Genomic DNA, 20,180 nt, shown 5'->3' on the forward strand with positions numbered 1-20,180 from the left:
GAAGGCAGGATACACTCTGGACAGGTCGCCAGTCTATCACAAGGCAGACAGACACAGACAAACAGACATATTCATTCACACCTAGGGGCAATTTACCATGCCCAATTGGCCTGACTGCATGTCTTTCTGTGGGAGGAAACCAGAGAACCCGGAGAAAACCCACGGAGACACGGGGAGAACATGCAAACTCCACACAGAAAGGACCCTGGTCACCCGGCTGGGGAATCGAACCCAGGCCCTACTTGCCAAATGTATGTTGTAGTTTTAGGAATTTTTACCCACTCTTCCTTTCAAAAAGACTTCTAGTTCTGTGATATTTTTGTGCCATCTTGCATGCACAGCATGTTTAAGATCTACTCTAATATTTTCAATGGTGTTCAAGTCAGAGTACTTTGATGGCCATTACAACAGCTTCAGCTTGCACTTCTCGAAGTAGTTCATGATTAGGTATGTTTTAGATCACTGTCTTTATTTCAGGTTCAGTTTCTTGACTGACTGTGTCACATTTGCTTCCAGAATTTGCTGATATTGAAATGCATTCTTCCATCTACGTGCACAATGTTTCCTGTGCCACTGGCTGTCACACAACTCCAAAACATAATAAATCCATCCTCATGCTTAACAGTTGTGGCCAAAGTGTTTAATTTTTACTTCATCAGTCCACAGCACTTTTTTCCAAAATGCATCTGGCATATCTAGATATTGTTTTGCGTGCTTCATTCATTTACTTTTGTAATGAGCTTGCAGGTAAGATTTGCTTTTGATAACTCATTCATGCAGATTATGTTTGTGCCAGCAAACCTACACAGTAGAATGGTGCACCACCACTCCTGTGCCAGCTAAACCTTCCTGCAGGTTCTTTGCTGTTATATGGGGGTTTTGCTTTGTCTTTCTGTCCAGCAGACAATCTGTTCTATCTGCATTTTCTTGGTTTTCCAGATCTTGTCTAGGCTTCCACAGTTCCCCTTAACTGCCACAGCTTGAAGGCAGTAAAACTTGTGAGCTGGTATGACTTTGATATTTTTTTCTCGCTTTCCTCTACTTTGTAGGCATCATTGATGTAGGCATCAATTAGCTTCATTTCCAGATCCTCAACCAGGTGCTTAGTGGAGATGTTTACTGATATATACACTGCTCAAAAAAATAAAGGGAACACTCAAATAACACATCCTAGATCTGAATCAATGAAATATGAATAAAACATCAGCCAAAAAGCATAAGTACTGAGAAGTGGTCTGTGGTCCCCACCTGCAGAACCACTCCTTTATTGAGTGTGTCTTGCTAATTGCCAGTAATTTCCACCTGTTGTCTATTCCATTTGCACATCAGCATGTTAAATTGATTGTCAATCAGTGTTGCTTCCTAAGTGGACAGTTTGATTTCACTGTTTGATTGACTTGGAGTTATATTGTGTTGTTTAAGTGTTCCCTTTATTTTTTTGAGCAGTGTATAATATATATATATATATATATATATATATATATATATATATATATAGTTTGCTACAAAGGTTTACTTGTTTTAGGTTTACAAAGGTTTACAAAGGGTTATCAAAATATCAAATAATCAAAATATGTAATTTGGCCAAGGGTGTCCAAACTTTTGCATACATTTATACAATGTACACTGCATTTGTTACTTTTCCATTTTGACTTACTTGGAAAAATGACTAGAAAGTACAATCATTTATTTACAGTTCCAGTTTTAATATTGACATTACATTTAATCACATTCATTGTTATTGTACAAGCCTTCCTCTTCAAAAGGTTTATATGACTGAAAATAACATTCAATATGGGGCATGCCTGTTTTGCATTGTAAGGAGGAGGGAAGGGTCAGGACTGTAACTACAACAGACTACTGAAGTGGACGTCTCTCTGTAAAGAGACGATGATGCATTGTCCATCTAATGAAATGAATTTTCGATGCACTGATCTTCCTACGATTTGACAGCTGTGGCAAAAGTAGTGTGTTGCGTAAACGAACACAGGAAAAGCTGACTGCCACCGCATATCCATATATATGTTATGTACACACACAGAAATACATACTTACAAGAAAATGTAAATACTGTATACAAAGAAAGCAACTGGAAAATTTTTTTGAAATTTCAAGACAAAACAGTAACACTTTTTTTCATCAGGGAGGATAGAAACATCAAGTGTAAATCGCCTGAACTGGGCGTTTTACGAGTCCGTCTCTGTGTGTTACATTCATACAGAGAGTGAGACTGTTCACAGAGCGTCAGGAGGCTCTAGCACAGAGTCCATGCATGATCGCCGCTCTCGCTCTCTCTCTTACTCGGACACATTTGGCACACATTCACATTAATGTACAGTACGTCACAGTCATTGAGCTCTGCCTAAGCCTTATTAAGACAATATATAAGAAGCCCAACTGCCACATAAGTCACTCAGTTTTCAGTTAGGTTTCCTTCTGGACCCTCTTCAGCTGAAAATTCATCTCAGGCTTGGATGAAAATAGAACTATCACTTGATGAATGCAAATCCCAAGTATGACATTGCATCAAGGGAGAGGTACATAGTTGTTTTGATGAAAACATCAAACAAGTCAACAAGAAAAGTCTAAACAAAGACTGCAATTAAGTCACTAAATACTTGTAACTGTAAATGCTATGTGAACGTTGAACACTTCTTTGTAAATTTTGAAGACTCGTACTTTTACAGTGGGATTTACAATGATTAAGGATCATTGCTGTCCTAATTACATGTTCAGTGCAACTAGTCTGGGTCTAAAGTGCTACCCAGAACGGATGAGATTCACAGCGAAAAGCTACTTCGGATTTACCCTGATAATGGAATAAAATTCATGATAACCATGGAAAACTCTGCAAAAAAGACAAATAAAAACAAAGATTCACAATCCAAAGAGGCCTTACACAATCAACGTAAACACAGAATTCTAAGATATGTGCTACTGTATCTTAATTTCCCCATATGTTAACAACAATATATTTCTTTTCAAAGATTGTTTGGCAAAAAAAATCACCTATGGCACAATCAGGTTATCTATGATCCCACTTATCTCACAGTTAAAACAAGTACAACCTCCCTTTCCCCACCCCGAGCCTGGTTTAGGTACCCACAACACACATATATCAAGACAAGGCCTGAGAAAGACAGCAAACTTAGTGCTGATCAAGACCTCTTTGAAAGGTGGTGAAATCTGTGGATCTTGCCACAGATCATCATCTTTCACAACTTAGACAAACTTGTATATGACTCCAATATCTGTTATTGCAAAAATGTTCTTCACACCACAATACCAAAAATATAGATGTTAAAACTAGATTGATTCTCTCAAAAGTTGAAAAGTGTCCAAATATTATCATCGCATTCTTAGAGTACATTACATGTACTGTAATGTACTTGTGTGAGTGTTACATGTTGATTTTGTTTGGCTTAACCCTCTAACAGCTATACTGTAGTGAGATGAAACACCCTATCATATAGAAAGTTATGTTTAACTAAACTGCAGGGATATTTATTACATCTTTTCTAATATATAAATAATATTTTTTTGCATACTTAAGTTTTTTTTTTAAATTTGGCATTGATTACGTGACAGATTATGAAAATATAAACTTCAAATGTCCAACAAAGGGCTAAAGAGGCTAAATAAGCAAACCATATTCCTCATGGTAGGTCTATTGAGTTAGTTTTACAATATAAATTCTAAAATGTGGCTGTATATTTGTTAAAGAGCTTGCACCCAGTACAGTATAGCTGCCAGTTCCAATGTGAAAAGCCAGGTCTCCATCTCCGCCCAGCTGAACAAAAAGGAACTACAATACTGTTTTCCACCTATTTTCCAAATTTTCATATACACATTTCTGCTTTAGCACTTTTATAAGTGAGTGGCAAATGCATTACCAGAAATGCATATCTGATCATAAATATTTTTAGTAAAAGGTTATGATTGGATTCTATGAGGTACAGAACACCTACCCACTGATTGTTTACATAAGAACCGTAGTGTATTTACATAGTGATGAAATTTTGAAAAATGGGTGGAAACCCCTCAGTAGGCTATATACAGTGGACACCAGTGAGTTATTTCAGACAAACAAACATTTTAAGGGTCTGGTTTCCATCACGGATTAACCCTAGTCTTGAACTAAAATTATGCCCCCAACTAGGATTTTCCATTCTCTTGGACTAGGTTTAATCTTTATACAGAAAACCACTAATTCATTATCCATTAACATCCCAGGAGCTTTATCAATTACAGAATTCTAGTTATTATCCACATTGGTCTTTTTCACAGTATAGTGCAAATATATCTGCAAGGCAACACACACAGTAGGCTACCTGCTACTATAGGTGGAACAGACAAATATGAACCCTGACTGGAGTTCTGTGACTGACACTGAAACATTCAGAACTAAACAACGGATATGAAGTAAAACACAAAATCCTGATATATCCTTCACAGGGATGTATAAATGAGATTTTATAGGGATTTGGTAAACATGTCTAAATCATCAAGGTTTTAGCCCAGGATAGCTTATCATCCTTGTGTAGCCGTAGAGTACAGCTGCATTTTATTTTCAGTTGATAGTTAGCCCTCAAATTCCACATTCACCAATGGCACATGATTCAGTTATATATTCAGCTGTTTGGCACAATATGTCACTATAATATTTTAGCATAATTAAATATAGTAATTTTTGCTTTTCTAAAAACGCTGTAAGAATGGCAAGCTGGACTCTGTGGTCTCCCTCATCGCCTTTAGTATCTATTGTAAGACAATTCATCATCTAATTAATAAATATGTCATCTACTCTTGCTTATTAAAAGTGAAATACCAAAAATAAACAAATCAATAAATATATAAATAATCATAAATTAAACAAATAAATATGATCTGCCACTTAAGGCTTGTGGAATGACATTTTTCTTCTTCAGATATAAAAAATAATGAATGTCCTTCCCTCTGCATATGCATGTCTATGATGCTTTGCACAGTTTTTCCAAAAACATAGATATACATAAATACACACTTGTGGACTTCTTTGCACTTCATTAATACTTAAAACGTCACAGGTAAGTGAATACTTCAAGGGTGTGGGAACAGCAGTCAGACTGTTATCTTTCAGAGTTTTTCAAACTTTCCTCACCCAATCTGCACTCCAACACACAAAGAACTCGCTTAATGAAAGTCTACACTTTCATCATCAAATTTATAGGGGTGTTTCCTCTCAAGGTGAAAACACAATATAAAGAGCTTCGATATGCAACATGACCTTCACACAGATCACCAGCATTACTGTGTACAAACGAGCTTCGACACACAGAACTCTGAGCAGAGACTCATTAGCTGAAAAAATACAGCTAATCAGTTACAGAGCAGTTTGTGACCAAATCTGGATGCAATTTTTAAAGGTTTTTATCTTTAAACACCCAAATGTGTTTGGTAAACCTTTTACATTACAGTTCGATGCCTTGGTTTAGAAGCATTACTAATTGAAATGGATAATATGAGAATTCCTGAGGATAGGATATTCTGCGGGTATCAAACTGACATTCAAGTACTGAACAGTCTCTTCTTTCTCTACATACAGTGGCTGCATGTAGGACCTGTAATTTCTTTTTAAATCAGGGCACAAACAACAAAATCAAAATGATAAAAGTGATTAATATTATTCTTAACTGAATAATAAAAAAAATGTGAGTGCATTTAATTAGCAAATTCAACTTTGCTACTGAAACAGTTCTTGTTCATCAATCAGTGTTCTCTCAGAGGGTGGCACTACACAGATTTCAACGAACTCCTGAGATTCACTTACATACTGGGAGCTTACAGGCAGAGATTTGCCACATTTCAGTGAGCAACTCACAGGTTGTAATATGTCCTGCAGCCTACATGATCTTATAATTAGATCCATAGTTAGTTTTACTATCTGCCATATGAATTAAGGTGTATACAGATTCCAGATCTGTCAGTAACTGAAATAACTGTCATAACACAACATTTCCACTTGAGTATAAGAAAATATACTTTTTTCCTCTTCTTTTTTCCTTGGAGAACTTTTACTTGTACTTTCTAATACCCATTCCACAAGTGCCCTCAAATAGGGCAGCATTATATATATATTCGTGTGCTTTCATGATGTTAATTTTCTTGATTCTGCTCAGTCCAGAACCGGGCTTGCGATTGAAAACTATGGTGCAGAATTCTCTATGCCCAGATCACCAGTATCAAAACAAACTATGGACCTAATAAACCAGCGGTACCAAAGTCCACTGTAGATCAACCTTTAAAAATTGCATTTACCTGTAAAACCTTTAGCTCAATATACACACTTTCATCTGACCGTATCGACAATAAGTAGTTGGTATGAATGTACATGTGCCAAAACACGGGTGTGGCGACAGACACTCCAACACAAACAAGAGGATAACAGTAACACCCCCAGAGCGCCGTCCTTACACCTTTATCTGCTCTCACCCATATCCTGCTTCCTTTTTCACTCTTTATCCTTCTTACTTTCTTTCACAGAGGCAGGTCGGTGCTGTTGTGGCGTGTTTTCCGCGAGGTGCCATCGTCACGGGGCAGAGCTTTCTGAAGGTTGGACATGGCTGCAGTCTTCTGCAGGTCGATCACGGCGTAGCACTCCCCGCGACGTGAGGGTGGAGCCGCCGCAGCAGCCATTCCGCGCTTGAGGGGAGGCGGTCTCTGTGGCACCTGAGCTCCGCCCCCTCCGTGTCCTGGACAACTGGAGCCTCCTGCCTCCAGATCCACCTGGATGTAGTTGAGCTGGCGAGAGGGGGGAGGGGGAGGGTGGCGGCCATGCTGCTCACAGGTGGAGCCCCCAATTGTGCCCCGCCCCGCCCGCTGCCGGCGGAAATCAAAACTGAACACACGGCCACCCCTATCAGGGGGGTGAGGATGGGGAGGGCACGCATGACGGAGACGTGGAGGCTGTATCTGTGATGGGAAACGAGACATGTTATTGGGGTGTATGGGAGTCTGTGCGTTTGTGTCATATTACAGAAGACTAAACTGTCTGTAGCAGGAACGTGCAGACAGAGACACCAGACAGGGCTTGAGGCCCTGCACTTTTGTCTTTACACTGTTCCAAGTGCTTCCTTGATCAGTGCATATAAAGAGTTTTATTCCAAACAACTACAGACTAAGATTTTTTTTAGATGTTATTGGAGTGGATTACACACATAAGTGAAATGGCTAGTCTTTACTGCCTTGTGCTTGGTTTTATGGTAGTTGTATAGTTACTGCCTATTGAACAAAAGAGTTTATGTAGTCTTTGCATGTTTTGTCTGTATTTTTTGCATTTACTCTCTGTCTGCATAGTAGTCTGCTGCTGTTCTGTCAACTGTAGTAGGTGTGATGAGAAAAAACTGACTGACATTATGATGAATACCGCCTTTATTAGAGAAATAAAAATGTGTTTTTCTTTGTCATCTGTTATTCTTTTCAAAAACTTGTTATATCCAAAAATGTTACAAATGGATAAATAGCATTTTGGAATTAAACTCATAGATTGTTTTCTATATGGTCACATACAGGGGAGTAGAGCTAGCGGGTCGGCTCATGTTCAAAGAGCTTCACTGCTTTTGCATGCCCCCTCTGGTGCTGTAGGAACCAGCTGTAGAGATTTCACCTCGACTCCACCACCACAACACTAGACTTTCTACTAATAAAATACTTTCAAGAAAGTATTGCATGGCAAGGTTCTTAATAACAAAAACAACCAAACATAAAGTCAGCGGTAAGTGGCAGTAATATCTCACTAAACAAAGTTTTTGTTCTTGTGAAAAAAAAAAACAACAAAAAAACACAGTGTTATTCCAAGCACTCTCGCAGTTATCACTCTCTAGTTTATAGTAATGAGATAGTGTGCAGACGATTTAGGTACAAATTTCTGCTTTGGCAATAATGCTGTTATTTTAGGCTGCCTTGTGAAGAACTCAATACTAGGTTCCTCTAGTTTTAAATGTCTTTCTTGATACATATTCTGTAAATTTAATTTAATTAACTTTCATGTTTAATTATCTTTCATGTACTTTTTTCTTTCAGACTGCCAAAATGTCTGTGCTCAGTAGTTTTGTTTTAGAGACAGAAATAAGCCTTATACTTTAGCTCTACAAGTTAGTATTTTAATTTGATTGAGTATGAATGAGAGTCATGGTTTTAATCCACTAATTGTATTTATTACAGAAGTCCCATGGTAATAGTTATCTTCTGTGAATTGACCTTGGTAAGATAATAATAAAAGCTGTGAATTAACTCAGCTGTGTATGTGTTGTTATTGAGTATTACTCCTGGGTCATTGACTTGGCTTTTTTTTTTTTTTTTTTTTTTACTTTTTGCCTCCAGAACTCTAAAAACTGTCAGGTGGTGCAACCAACCAACCAGACCCCTTCACTGCCAAAGTCAGTAGCCCTTTCACACATTTGGGGAAAAATACCATTTTTGACTCCTGGCTAGAATGGTTCCATTTAACATGTCGGGTGGTATGACCTCCGGAAAACATGAACATGTGTAATTATTATAATAACTTTTATTTACTTGAAAAAATGTTATGTATGAACTCAAGTTTAAAAACAAAGGCTTTTATGTGTATCTAAGTAGATGCCTATTTAATTTGAAATTAATCTGAAAAGTAATTACTGGTTACACCACCTGTTTATTTATTTGAAAACAAGGTTTTTTTTTTAATGTACAAACTCAAGTTCAAGGACAAAAGCTTCTACAGGTGTGTAAATAGATGCCCATTTAATCTGAAATTAGTCTGAAAAGTCATGTGGCACAACCTGTATGTCAAATGGTACAACCAGACCACTTTAGTTTTAATAACTAAAAGAGGTAATTAAAACTCTGATAACACTAACTATATTTAAGACATAAAATGCTCATAGATTTAAATCAAATATATATGCAGGTATAAAAACGGACATCACGTCCTTTTTAATACATTTTTAAAAATGTCCCTTTACCCTTTATCCTTTAAAAGCCATGCTTACCTAAAACTTTGGAAGTTACATTCATGTGATTACATATATCTGCTGATATTATTGGTTATCAAACTTTTTAGCTTAAAACTGCTATCAGCACTGGTCACAAAGATTTCAGATTTAGACAGATATCTTATCTCATACAAGTTGGTCCATCAAACAACTGCCTACCATGGTAACAGTAATCCAGCTTAAATAATAGATCTATAGACAGTGTTATGTGTTCTGTTAATGGAATGCATTTCCCCACCTGTTCTGTATTAACATAGTTCTGCAGAGCATCGCGATGAATCCCACCACTGCCGCCAGCTTCCTGATGATATCCATTTGGGGTCCCAGGCCCTTCTGAGTATTCATATTCATCAAAGTCCTCCTCCTCTTCCTCCTCATACTCATCGTCTTCCTCATCTTCGTCTTGCTCCTCCTCTTCCTCACGCTGAAGGGCACGGTACTCCCACACAGGCGGAAGTGATGGAAGGTTCTCATAGTTGAGCAGCGCGGTGCGGCGGTGACCTCCGAGCCCCGTGCCTCTCTCGCAGCCGTAGCCCTGAGGGGGCAGCACGGAGGTGTGTGTGTGTGTGAGTGGGAGCGAGTGTGGGTGTGTGTGTGGGTGCGTTTCGCCGGTGGTGCTGCTGCTGCTGCTGGAGCCGACTGACTGGGACTGGGACACGCTGCTGGGGCTGAGCCTCTGCCTGCGTCCCCCTCGCAGTCCATTAATGTTCTCGTATGTTAGCTGACTGGGCTCCATACTGGGGTGCCGGTGTAGATGATGGTGGTAATGGTGGTAGGAGTGTGTGTTGCACATGTGCATGGGTGGAGCCTCCTCCCCCTCAGTCTCGGAGCTGCCATCCGGCGCTCGGAGCGGGTGAGCAGAGTGCCGATCTCTCTCCAGCAGGTGGCGCTGAGCAGGCGTGGGACCCAGCATGAACTTTACCTCCTGAGCTCCAGGCTGCAGGAACACCTGAGGGTCCTTGTGAGAGTCGTCCATGGGGCAGCAGTGCAGGCCGGCCTGACCAGGTATTGGACCCCCACGGCCGGTGGAGGACGAGGAGGCCTCGGGAAAGGAGGTGGGCCGCACCTCTGGCAGGGAGTGGACACAGTGGCGGCTGGACAGATCACTCTCCATACTCACTGTGTTCACATAAGTATGTGTCTGCGAAGGCAGGAGAAATGGGGATTAGTATGGATGCATGTATGTGTGAGTGTTTATACAATTTTTTTGTGTAAATAAATTCTTTTTGATTTCCTATGAGAAATACTCCTGTTTTGTAATTACCCACAACTGGTTGCAAATGTCTCATAAAACATGTTGTGATGGCAAATACTGATGTTAATGAAAGCTCATTACTTTTTTGGCCTAATTATAACTATTATAACTATAACTATTTACTGTGCTTTTGATCAAATTTTGTTAATTCTGCCACTGAGTGAGTAACATGCTTGAACACCGCCAATAATAAAGTCAGATGTGCCTTTGCCAGATGTATGTACGAGCACTGGCATTGTGCCAAATATGCTTTGATGTGAAAGCAAAATGTGGCCACAATACACAATGTGCTGAATTTATCATTCAATTTACTAAGACTTCATCCTATCAAGCAAACCACTTGCAGCCTCACCCACTAACTGTTCACTCATGGTTTATAAGAGGCAGTGGAGCCATCAACAAGCTGGAGACAATACAGAAAAAGATTTCCCAAAACATTCTACAGGGGTGTTATTTTACTCTGGCTAAAAAATGTTAGTAAGAAATAATAACACAGACTAATTGTGTATACCCATATTGTGGCTGCATCCTGCATATGTAGCCATGTGGTACAGAGTTTAAACAGTGGTGTTGAACATCTTTGAGCTTATGTGCATACAATGTATTTACCTGGTCATCCATCCCCATGAGGCTGTGCCTGTGGTCATCAGAGAGAGTGGGCTGTGATGAGTCTGCACTGACAGGGTACCCAGGGTATCCATTAGGGAAAGCCTGCACTGGGAACCCAGGAGCTACAGGGCAGGGACACACATAGAACAAAGGGTTATATTGCTGATTTGGAAGTAAGAGAGAATATACACTGCTCAAAAAAATAAACACTTAAACAACACAATATAACTCCAAGTAAATCAAACTTCTGTGAAATCAAACTGTCCACTTAGGAAGCAACACTGATTGACAATCAATTTCACATGCTGTTGTGCAAATGGAATAGACAACAGGTGGAAATTACTGGCAATTAGCAAGACACACTCAATAAAGGAGTGGTTCTGCAGGTGGGGACCACAGACCACTTCTCAGTACCTTTCTGCTTTCTGGCTGATGTTTTGGTCACTTTTGAATGTTGGTGGTGCTTTCACACTCGTGGTAGCATGAGACGGACTCTACAACCCACACAAGTGGCTCAGGTAGTGCAGCTCATCCAGGATGGCACATCAATACGAGCTGTGGCAAGAAGGTTTGCTGTGTCTGTCAGAGTAGTGTCCAGAGGCTGGAGGTGCTACCAGGAGACAGGCCAGTACACCAGGAGACGTGGAGGAGGCTGTAGGAGGGCAACAACCCAGCAGCAGGACCGCTACCTCCGCCTTTGTGCAAGGAGGAACAGGAGGAGCACTGCCAGAGTCCTGCAAAATGACCTCCAGCAGGCCACAAATGTGCATGTGTCTGCACAAACGGTTAGAAACCGACTCCATGAGGATGGTATGAGGGCCCGACATCCACAGATGGGGGTTGTGCTCACAGCCCAACACCGTGCAGGACGCTTGGCATTTGCCAGAGAACACCAGGATTGGCAAATTCGCCACTGGCGCCCTGTGTTCTTCACAGATGAAAGCAGGTTCACACTGAGCACATGTGACAGACGTGACAGAGTCTGGAGACACCGTGGAGAGCGATCTGCTGCCTGCAACATCCTTCAGCATGACCGGTTTGGCAGTGGGTCAGTAATGGTGTGGGGTGGCGTTTCTTTGGAGGGCCGCACAGCCCTCCATGTGCTCGCCAGAGGTAGCCTGACTGCCATTAGGTACCGAGATTAGATCCTCAGACCCCTTGTGAGACCATATGCTGTTGCGGTTGGCCCTGGGTTCCTCCTAATGCAGGACAGTGCTAGACCTCATGTGGCTGGAGTGTGTCAGCAGTTCCTGCAAGATGAAGGCATTGAAGCTATGGACTGGCCCGTCCGTTCCCCAGACCTGAATCCGATTGAGCACATCTGGGACATCATGTCTTGCTCCATCCACCAACGCCACGTTGCACCACAGACTGTCCAGGAGTTGGCGGATGCTTTAGTCCAGGTCTGGGAGGAGATCCCTCAGGAGACCATCCGCCACCTCATCAGGAGCATGCCCAGGCGTTGTAGGGAGGTCATACAGGCACGTGGAGGCCACACACAATACTGAGCCTCATTTTGACTTGTTTTCAGGACATTACATCAAAGTTGGATCAGCCTGTAGTGTGTTTTTCCACTTTAATTTTGTGTGTGACTCCAAATCCAGGCCTCCATTGGTTAATACATTTGATTTCCATTGATGATTTTTGTGTGATTTTGTTGTCAGCACATTCAACTTCAACATTCAATGAGAATATTTCATTCAATCAGATCTAGGACGTGTTATTTGAGTGTTCCCTTCATTTTTTTGAGCAGTGTATGTTCAGGTTTCTTAAATACAAATTTAAAACTGACTATTAATAGTACAGAAACTGATTAACCCATATATCAAATCCTATATTAAAGGGTAATGTCACCGATTTCTGCTTGAAAAGTCAGATGCATTCTTTAGAAACTTAGCAGTTCAGAATTGTTTACAGCAGTTGTAATAGGAACCACACATCCAGAGTGTCTGATGCCTCTAAAAGTGCCCTCGCAGAAAGTTATTACATGAAAGGATTATAAATATATTACCTCATGCCTGACACAATATATAAGGTTTTATAATGTGTTTTTTTTTTCATATATTCATGGCAGGGAGGTCATTACAATACAAAACAGTCCCTAAAAAACTTTTTTTCAATTTGATTTACTATTATTTAACCATATCAACATTACATATTACAACTCAGAAGACATGTGATTTTGGATAGTAAATACAATGGCGGAATTTGCATTTGGACATTGTGATCCCTGGTTCCTTTCACCACCACTGTCAATAAACTTCAGCTTTCCTACAATGGTGTTTCAAATCAAACCTCTTTAGAAGATTTTGTTTACATCTTAACAACTAAATTACTTCTGAAAAACCTTTGATACTGGAGATCCTGGACCTCTATTATTTTATACAACATGCATAGAAATCTGTAGTTTTAGGAAAAATGCATGAAATTCTGTGTAATTTACAATTAGTTACTCAAATATGTATGTTATGTAGTTGCTCTGCACTTGAAATGCCTGAACATCATTGATGATAAATGTTTGTCACATCTGCTTTATAATTTTCTTGTGGGAAATTTATAAAACAACAAAAAGTGGAGTTATGTAGGTTAATAAAAACTTCAAGGTTCATATACTCTTGTTTTATGATATGTGCTTGAGGTTATTTTCATAATTGCCTTGGTATATTTGTGTTGGTACAGTCAATTTGAAAAAAAATAACACGTTTGCTCAATTACCGATACCTATAAGTACATAGAACAAGTTGAATAAAATGTGAGTATATGACAGTCTCACTGTTGGGTGTTTGTGGGGTTCGAGGCAGGTCCATCTCTGGCGCGTGGCCAGGGCGGGTCATGATCATAGGCTCCTCCACCACATTAATGCTGTTGCACTGCATCAGCTCCTGCAGCAGGTTAAATATCTCCTCTGCACGAGAGCATTTAAATGCAAAAATCCCTGCAGTAGCACAGAGAAATACACGTTTGCTTTACACATTCATTGTACACACAACTTCAGCAAGAAAATGGAAAACATGCATGTTTAACTTAAAGAGCTGTATGTCTAAACTGCAAATACAGGGCAAAATAAAAGGGGTCTGATCTCACTAGCAGAGCAATTGTGCTCTTTAGACCTGTGAGCATCGCACCGCACTCTTCAGCTCATTTTTCACTATCCATCACTCATTCTGGCACTAGGGGGCAGTAGAATAACACTTGCTATAGTACATTTTGTAGTCCCTTCTCCCTCTCACAGGTAAGCCAAAGTTACTGTCTTTTGATTTCTGATATGAACACAATCAGCCTGTGCTATAAACAAGTACAAACATCCACCTTAAAGAGCACTGGAGGCTGGAATCAATTACAAATACATAATGGTCATTCCACAATTCATTCTAACCAAACTTTAAAAAAAAAAGTCTGCTTGTAATCTGTTTTCAGAAATGAGGAAATCATCACTTGCCAACCAAACTCAGCTGAAGAAAAAGAAATAATCCTACATTAACCTATAATTCACATAGGCTCAGGCTATGAATTCTTGGGACATCCAAATGGTTCCAGTGAATATTAAAACTTTAAGTTATATGCAAAGCGGATTTTCTGACAATAAAATTGTATGTGTTCTTCAAGAAAAGCCCATGCAACAATTCAACATCTCCTTCTGAAAAACTTCAGCGCTCGTAGTTTTCTCATTAAAAGCACTGATCTACCATGTGCCTGAGAGATGAGGTCCAGGCCGAATGTATCAGAAGATTACTGAACTCACCCTGCCCTGTCTGGCAGCGCCGGCCGCTCTCAAAGGAGAAGAGGTTGGAATCGTATCCGTAGCGCCGCAGACAGAGGTATGGCCACCGGATGGCGTCCCGCTTGCGTGTGTGCAGAATGAGCTCTGTTTGGGTGAGCTCCATCGTCCCCGATCCCAGCTCATTCCCTTCATCATCAACATTTGTCACCTACAGATAATGACAGGTTATACAGAGATTAACCCCTTAAATTCTTATATATCAGTTTTTGATCTTAGAAATCCAGACTTTTTCCACTTAATCTCAGTCTGCTGTATTTGTATTGTTCATTTGTTTCTTCAACACCTGCCCACTGGCCTACGATTGGCTATAAGTGTTCTGAATAAGTGAGGATTCTGTTTTTTAACTAAGTTCAGATAAATCTTCTGAAGTCTGGTAATCGGACAAAAAAATAGGTAAATAAACACTGGAATTTTCTTTTATGGACTATTAACTAACATAGTTATTAAGCAATTATAATGGTGATTAATATGTAAAATGTGTACTTATGAGACAGAGAAACAAAAGTTTGGATCTGCTGATGGGTGAAAATTAGGGGTTAAAAATAAACAAAACACTACAAATTCTACAGTTCATGCCTACCATCTTCAAGAAAGTGCCAGTAATAGCATTAATAAGAAAGAGGCTGTATGTCTGCGTAGCTTTTCATACTTTTCTCCCTACCATTTACAGCCATATCAGAATCAGTATTAACTGTGCTTGTAGCTTATTTGTACTTTCAAATCTGGACACTTTATGAAGAGTGAAATTTTTTTGAATGCAGCTTGATTGTTTATTAAAAATGTATGTGTTTTTGAAGCATGTACCTTGAATTTGGTGGGGTGGTTGTCTTGGATGGCGTCTCTGTATAGACAGCTCCAACAGCTCCCCATAGCTTCAGCAGGTTAGCTGAAACCTTTAACATGAAGCAGTTAAAACATTAAAGAGAATGTTCAGAAACTTAAAGCAACAAGCAGTTAGTGTTCAATACACTGCTACAACAGTAGACGCTGTTTACTTATAATAGCTGATTGAATTATACCAAGACAAAAGAAAGAAATCCTTACCTGGTCCAGGCCATCAGTGGGAGTGATGCTAACGTCAATCCCAGAATCCTCTGCTGGGTGTCATGGTGGAGGTGGGGTGCGCTGGTAAGAGCAGCAGGTCCCAGCGTGCAAATGTTTCATGCCTCCTGACAAACGGAGAAGAGAGATTCCTCTGAGTATACTGCCCTCTTTTTCAGATATCCATAGCTTTGTGTGCTGTGATTAAGATACAGAAATTTAAGTAATCGGCAAAGCCTCCCCAGGCTCTGCCTGGATGTGAAGTATAATTACTTTACATGATATTTCTTTCTCTCTAGTGGTACATAGGCTGAGGCTCTGGCTAGTGGATTATAAATGTAGCCTATCACTCAGGACTTCTATAAGCCTCCATCTACTGACTTCTTCACAGTTTCAGTACCTAAAAGTTTAGCACTGTTGAGCTCATCACATGCATAAGATTGCAATATCGTTGAAGCTTTATCTTACAACATTGCATGCAATGCAAAGTAACTCTAAAATTGTCTATCAAGGCCACTCTACATGAATACAAACTGCATCAGGTGCTTTTTGCATTTTCTGAATGCAGAAAAAAATAACAGCAGGAAAACCGAATGACATCAAAGAGAGTCTCTGTTGTTCTAAAAATACATATTGAAGATCCTTTCATAAACTGTACGTTTTATTTTCAGTCACACTTTCCAAAACAACATCTAAAGTGGACTGACATACAGGTTTTCTTTTAATAAGAAAGCTAGACCTATTTTTACAGTTTAGATTAATGGGCTCAGAGTTTAGCAATAGATTTGCGAGTAAGTTGTGATTCAATGATATTACAAAAAGACAAAAACAGCATTTTAGGCTTACTTGTCATTTACTGCTATTTATGGCCATGGTACTCAAGGTATGGGTTTAACCTACAATCTCTCAGTCAGCTCCAACATGCTTTAAAATTGGTACAGTTTAAAGTAGGCCTAATATCGTATGTAAGCGTATTTTTGGTTTTAGAAATGACTAATTTATAGTGTGGAAAAAAAGAAACAACAGATGAGCAGCACAAAAAGTAGCACCAACAGCAACTCTTTGCAACCACGTATAATGTCATACTGTACTAGACTTTAAATTGGTAGGAATAGAAGCCAATCTGAACTTGAACACAGAACCAAAACTCATTAATTCAAAGTTGATGACAATCAGCCACAGCAGAGTGCAGCAACAGCCAACCAACAAGGCATAAAAAAGCCAGGTCTGTTTCCAGTATTAGGTAACCTACAGCGAGTTATAACATACGTCTTGTATAGCTGAATCTCATATAGCTTAGTGTGTTGAGTGGCCTATGCAGAGTGACTTATACTAAAGTAAAAGTGACATGAGTAAAATAATGACTTATGCAGAAGCAAATGTACTGTGCATCTATATATATATATATATATATATATATATATATATATATATATATATATATATATATATATATACATATATATATATAAACACTATCTTCAAGGTATCTAAATGTAAACAACAAAAAAAGTCCGCTTATTTTCCTCACCCCTGTTAGGCATAAGTATTATTATATAGTATTTGAAATACACCACAATGTTACTTGAGTACACGTAACAGAGTGAATGTAACTAGTTTCCACCCAGCTCTGATGAGAACGGCTCAGCCCTTGCCTAAAATCACAGAGCAGGCCCGTCACTGCTGCACACTCACACCGTCTAGACCTGCACGCTCATGTAAAGGTGCACAAACCGGTTGATAGTAACGCAGGTGGCTGTGCTCTAAACCTGCAACACAGACCGCAATCATGCCTTCCACTTTCATTCATGTGCTATTCAGTCACCGTGCATAGTGGCTTGGAACAGAACAGCAGGAAAGGATATCCTCGGTCTAAAAACAATCCAAACGTGCAGTGCGGTGATACTAGGGTGAGCCCGGTGGGTGATCTCGTGGCTCCCATGTCCGTTCATATCCAAAATCAGAAGCGCACAGCATGGGCTTCTGCTTTTAGCCTTGCCTGGAAGAGCCGTGTGAGAGCGTGCATGCTACACTACATCGCATGCAGGGCTCAAGTCGCTCGCCGCCACATACAACAGCAGCAGCAGCAGCAGCAGGTCTTTCAAATAAGAGCCAAATGCAATGTGCAACCAGCATAAAAACGCGGAGCTGTGAGCTCAAGGTTACGCAATAAAACGAGCTATTAATTAGCAGTCTCGCGCCTGGCCGCCCGCTCTGGCAAACGAATCTGGATCAAAAATAAACGAAAAAGGAAAAAAACCCTCATGAACGGGTTTTGTGCCCTACGTCGACAGGAATTTGTTAATAAAAAGAAAGAGAGAGTAAAAATGGCTTCTGAAATACCATTCTGTCTAGAAAGCGATGCAGATTTACTTCACGAGACGAAAAAAAACCAAACCAGCTCCGGTTTCTGGCAGCAACCATGAAGCGACTTGGCTGCCGTTTACGGAGGAAGCTTAAGGCGAGCGGCTAACGTAGCCCTCTGCTGCAGCTGGATGCTAGGTACGGAGAGAGAGAGCGGCGGGGCTCGCGGGGGTTTCCGCAGCGCTACGGACGCTCGCGGAGCTCCGCTGCAACCCGCACGCGACCGCGAGCGTCTGTAGCGCTGCGGAAACCCCCGCGAGCCCCGCCGTCGCCGCCGCTTTGCTACTCACATGGTTGGCAGCGGCTGCGAATCCGAGACGGAGACGGAGGGGAGCGCGGCGCCCGGTGCAGGGGGAGGGAGGGCGGCCGGCGGCTCTCGGAGCTCGCGGTGGCGGCGGTGGTGGTGGACCCTGGTTTAGGACAGGGCTTTTGGGGGGAGGTTTCCTCTGCTCGAACCGGGTGGGAATAAAACAATAACGGCGCTTGTTTTTCGCCTCGACGCCCCCTTGCTGCGGCGCGGGCCTCTCTGTGACATTTCCCCACCAGCAAAGGGTGAGAGTTCAGGCAGACAACGAGGGCTGCTGGAGCGGCAAGAAGGTAGAAAGCGCTGGAGGACCCAGATGAGGTGGGAGCGTGTTTTTAGCATCAGGCGATGACGTGTAGGCAGCAGCTCTCAGTCTGAGCAGGCCCACCTTGCTGCTTCTGAGAACATGAACCCAACACAGGCCCCTCTGTCCGCACACTGCACGTCCAAACAGGTGCTTTTTCTTTTGTCTGTTGAGATAAATCAGTTTCCTGCACTCAGGTACATTGTTGGTGGATTTATACTTTCCTGAGTATTTTCAAATTATAGCACTTTTACTTCTAAAGTGTAATTATGAAGAAAGGAGTCTACTTTTTACTCAGTTAGACTATAGTGATTAGTTTCTCTTTTGTGTTTCCTTTGATTCTGCTCAGCATCTGTACTGCTTTGGATTACCTCTGATCATTTTGTTTTAGAAGAAGAGTACATTAAAAAGGCAAAGGAGCCTAACAAACTTAAGGTCTTGTGCTGATTAGAAGCAAGATAGCTTTGCAAATAGGTTGAGCTGCAGTTCTATGAGTTGGTTAGTACTTAAAGTCAAAGTGAATAGCATGTCATAATGCATTTTCCTTCCTTGCTTATCAGGAAGGGTCTCTAAGCTAGTTCAGTGTCTTTTTTTGAAAATAGAGGGTTGGAGTAGGAGATGAAATATTGGTTAATATAATTTTCCCTGCCTGCTGGTGCACAGTGACATAATCAAAACTCAGAATACATAAAGTACACTATATTGCCAGAAGTATTCGCTTGTCTTCCTTCACACGTGTGTGAAATTGAGTGACATGCTAGTCTTAATCTATAGGGTTTAATATGATATTAGCCCACCCTTTGCAGCTATAACAGATTCAACTCTTCTGGGAAGGCTTTCCATAAGGTTTAGGAGTGTGTTTATGAGAATGTTTGACCATTCTTCCAGAAGCACATTTGTGAGTTCAGACACTGATGTTGGATGAGAAGACCTGGCTTACAGTCTCTGCTCTACATCATCCCAAAGGTGTTCTATCGGGTTCAAGTCAGGACTCTGTGCAGGTTAGTCAAGTTCTTCCACACCAAACTCCGCTCATCCATGTCTTCATGGACCTTGTTTTGTGCACTGGTGCGCAGTCGTGTTGGAACCGGAAGGGGCTGTCCCCAAACTGTTCCCATAAAGTTGGGGGCATGAAACTGTACAAAATCTCTTGGACTGCTGAAGCATTAAGAGGTCCTTTCACTGGAACTAAGGGGCCGAGCCCAACACCTGAAAAACAACCCCACACCATAATCCCCCTCCACTAAACTTTACACTTGGCACAATGCCGTCAAGACAAGCACCGCTCTCCTGGCAACCACCAAACCCAGACTCGGTCATCAGATTACCAAACGGAGAAACGTCATCCATCACTCCAGAGAACACGTCTCCACTTTTCCAGAGTCCAGTGGTGGTGCTTTACACCACTGCATTTGACGCTTTGCATTACGCTTGGTGAGGTAAGGCTTGGATGCAGCTGCTCGGCCATGGCAGCCCATTTCATTAAGCTCTCTACGCACTGTTCTTGATAT

General features: G+C 40.9%; 1 protein-coding gene across 3 annotated transcripts; it reads right to left on the reverse strand.

Moving 5' to 3' along the window:
- Window positions 1–1,685: 1,685 nt before the first annotated feature.
- frs3 (fibroblast growth factor receptor substrate 3) lies at window positions 1,686–18,830 on the reverse strand. 3 transcript variants are annotated; one of them, XM_017719523.2, is made up of 8 exons: window positions 18,352–18,830; window positions 15,701–15,825; window positions 15,461–15,549; window positions 14,618–14,804; window positions 13,649–13,810; window positions 10,876–10,997; window positions 9,250–10,152; window positions 1,686–6,951 (listed from the first exon to the last, which is right to left on the reverse strand). In XM_017719523.2, exons 3-8 carry the CDS (start codon window positions 15,524–15,526, stop codon window positions 6,517–6,519), a joined length of 1,875 nt encoding a protein of 624 aa, XP_017575012.1. In that variant the 5' UTR covers window positions 15,527–15,549; window positions 15,701–15,825; window positions 18,352–18,830; the 3' UTR covers window positions 1,686–6,516. The 3 variants fall into 3 exon arrangements, with proteins under 3 accessions (XP_017575012.1, XP_017575021.1, XP_037390842.1); XM_017719532.2 differs by lacking the exon at window positions 18,352–18,830 and adding an exon at window positions 18,041–18,215; XM_037534945.1 differs by lacking the exon at window positions 18,352–18,830 and adding an exon at window positions 17,523–17,864.
- Window positions 18,831–20,180: the final 1,350 nt, after the last annotated feature.

The sequence above is a fragment of the Pygocentrus nattereri genome, chromosome 26 (assembly GCF_015220715.1).
Source record: "Pygocentrus nattereri isolate fPygNat1 chromosome 26, fPygNat1.pri, whole genome shotgun sequence".
Lineage (NCBI taxonomy): Eukaryota > Metazoa > Chordata > Actinopteri > Characiformes > Serrasalmidae > Pygocentrus > Pygocentrus nattereri.

Coding starts and splice junctions, on each gene's coding strand:
- frs3 (XM_017719523.2), bottom strand. CDS start 15,526: ATGGGGAGCTGTTGGAGCTGTCTATACAGAGACGCCATCCAAGACAAC. Junction 10,153..10,875: donor TCATGGGGATGGATGACCAG/GTAAATACATTG, acceptor CTGCCTTCGCAG/ACACATACTTATGTGAACAC. Junction 6,952..9,249: donor ACTATGTTAATACAGAACAG/GTGGGGAAATGC, acceptor TTCCCATCACAG/ATACAGCCTCCACGTCTCCG.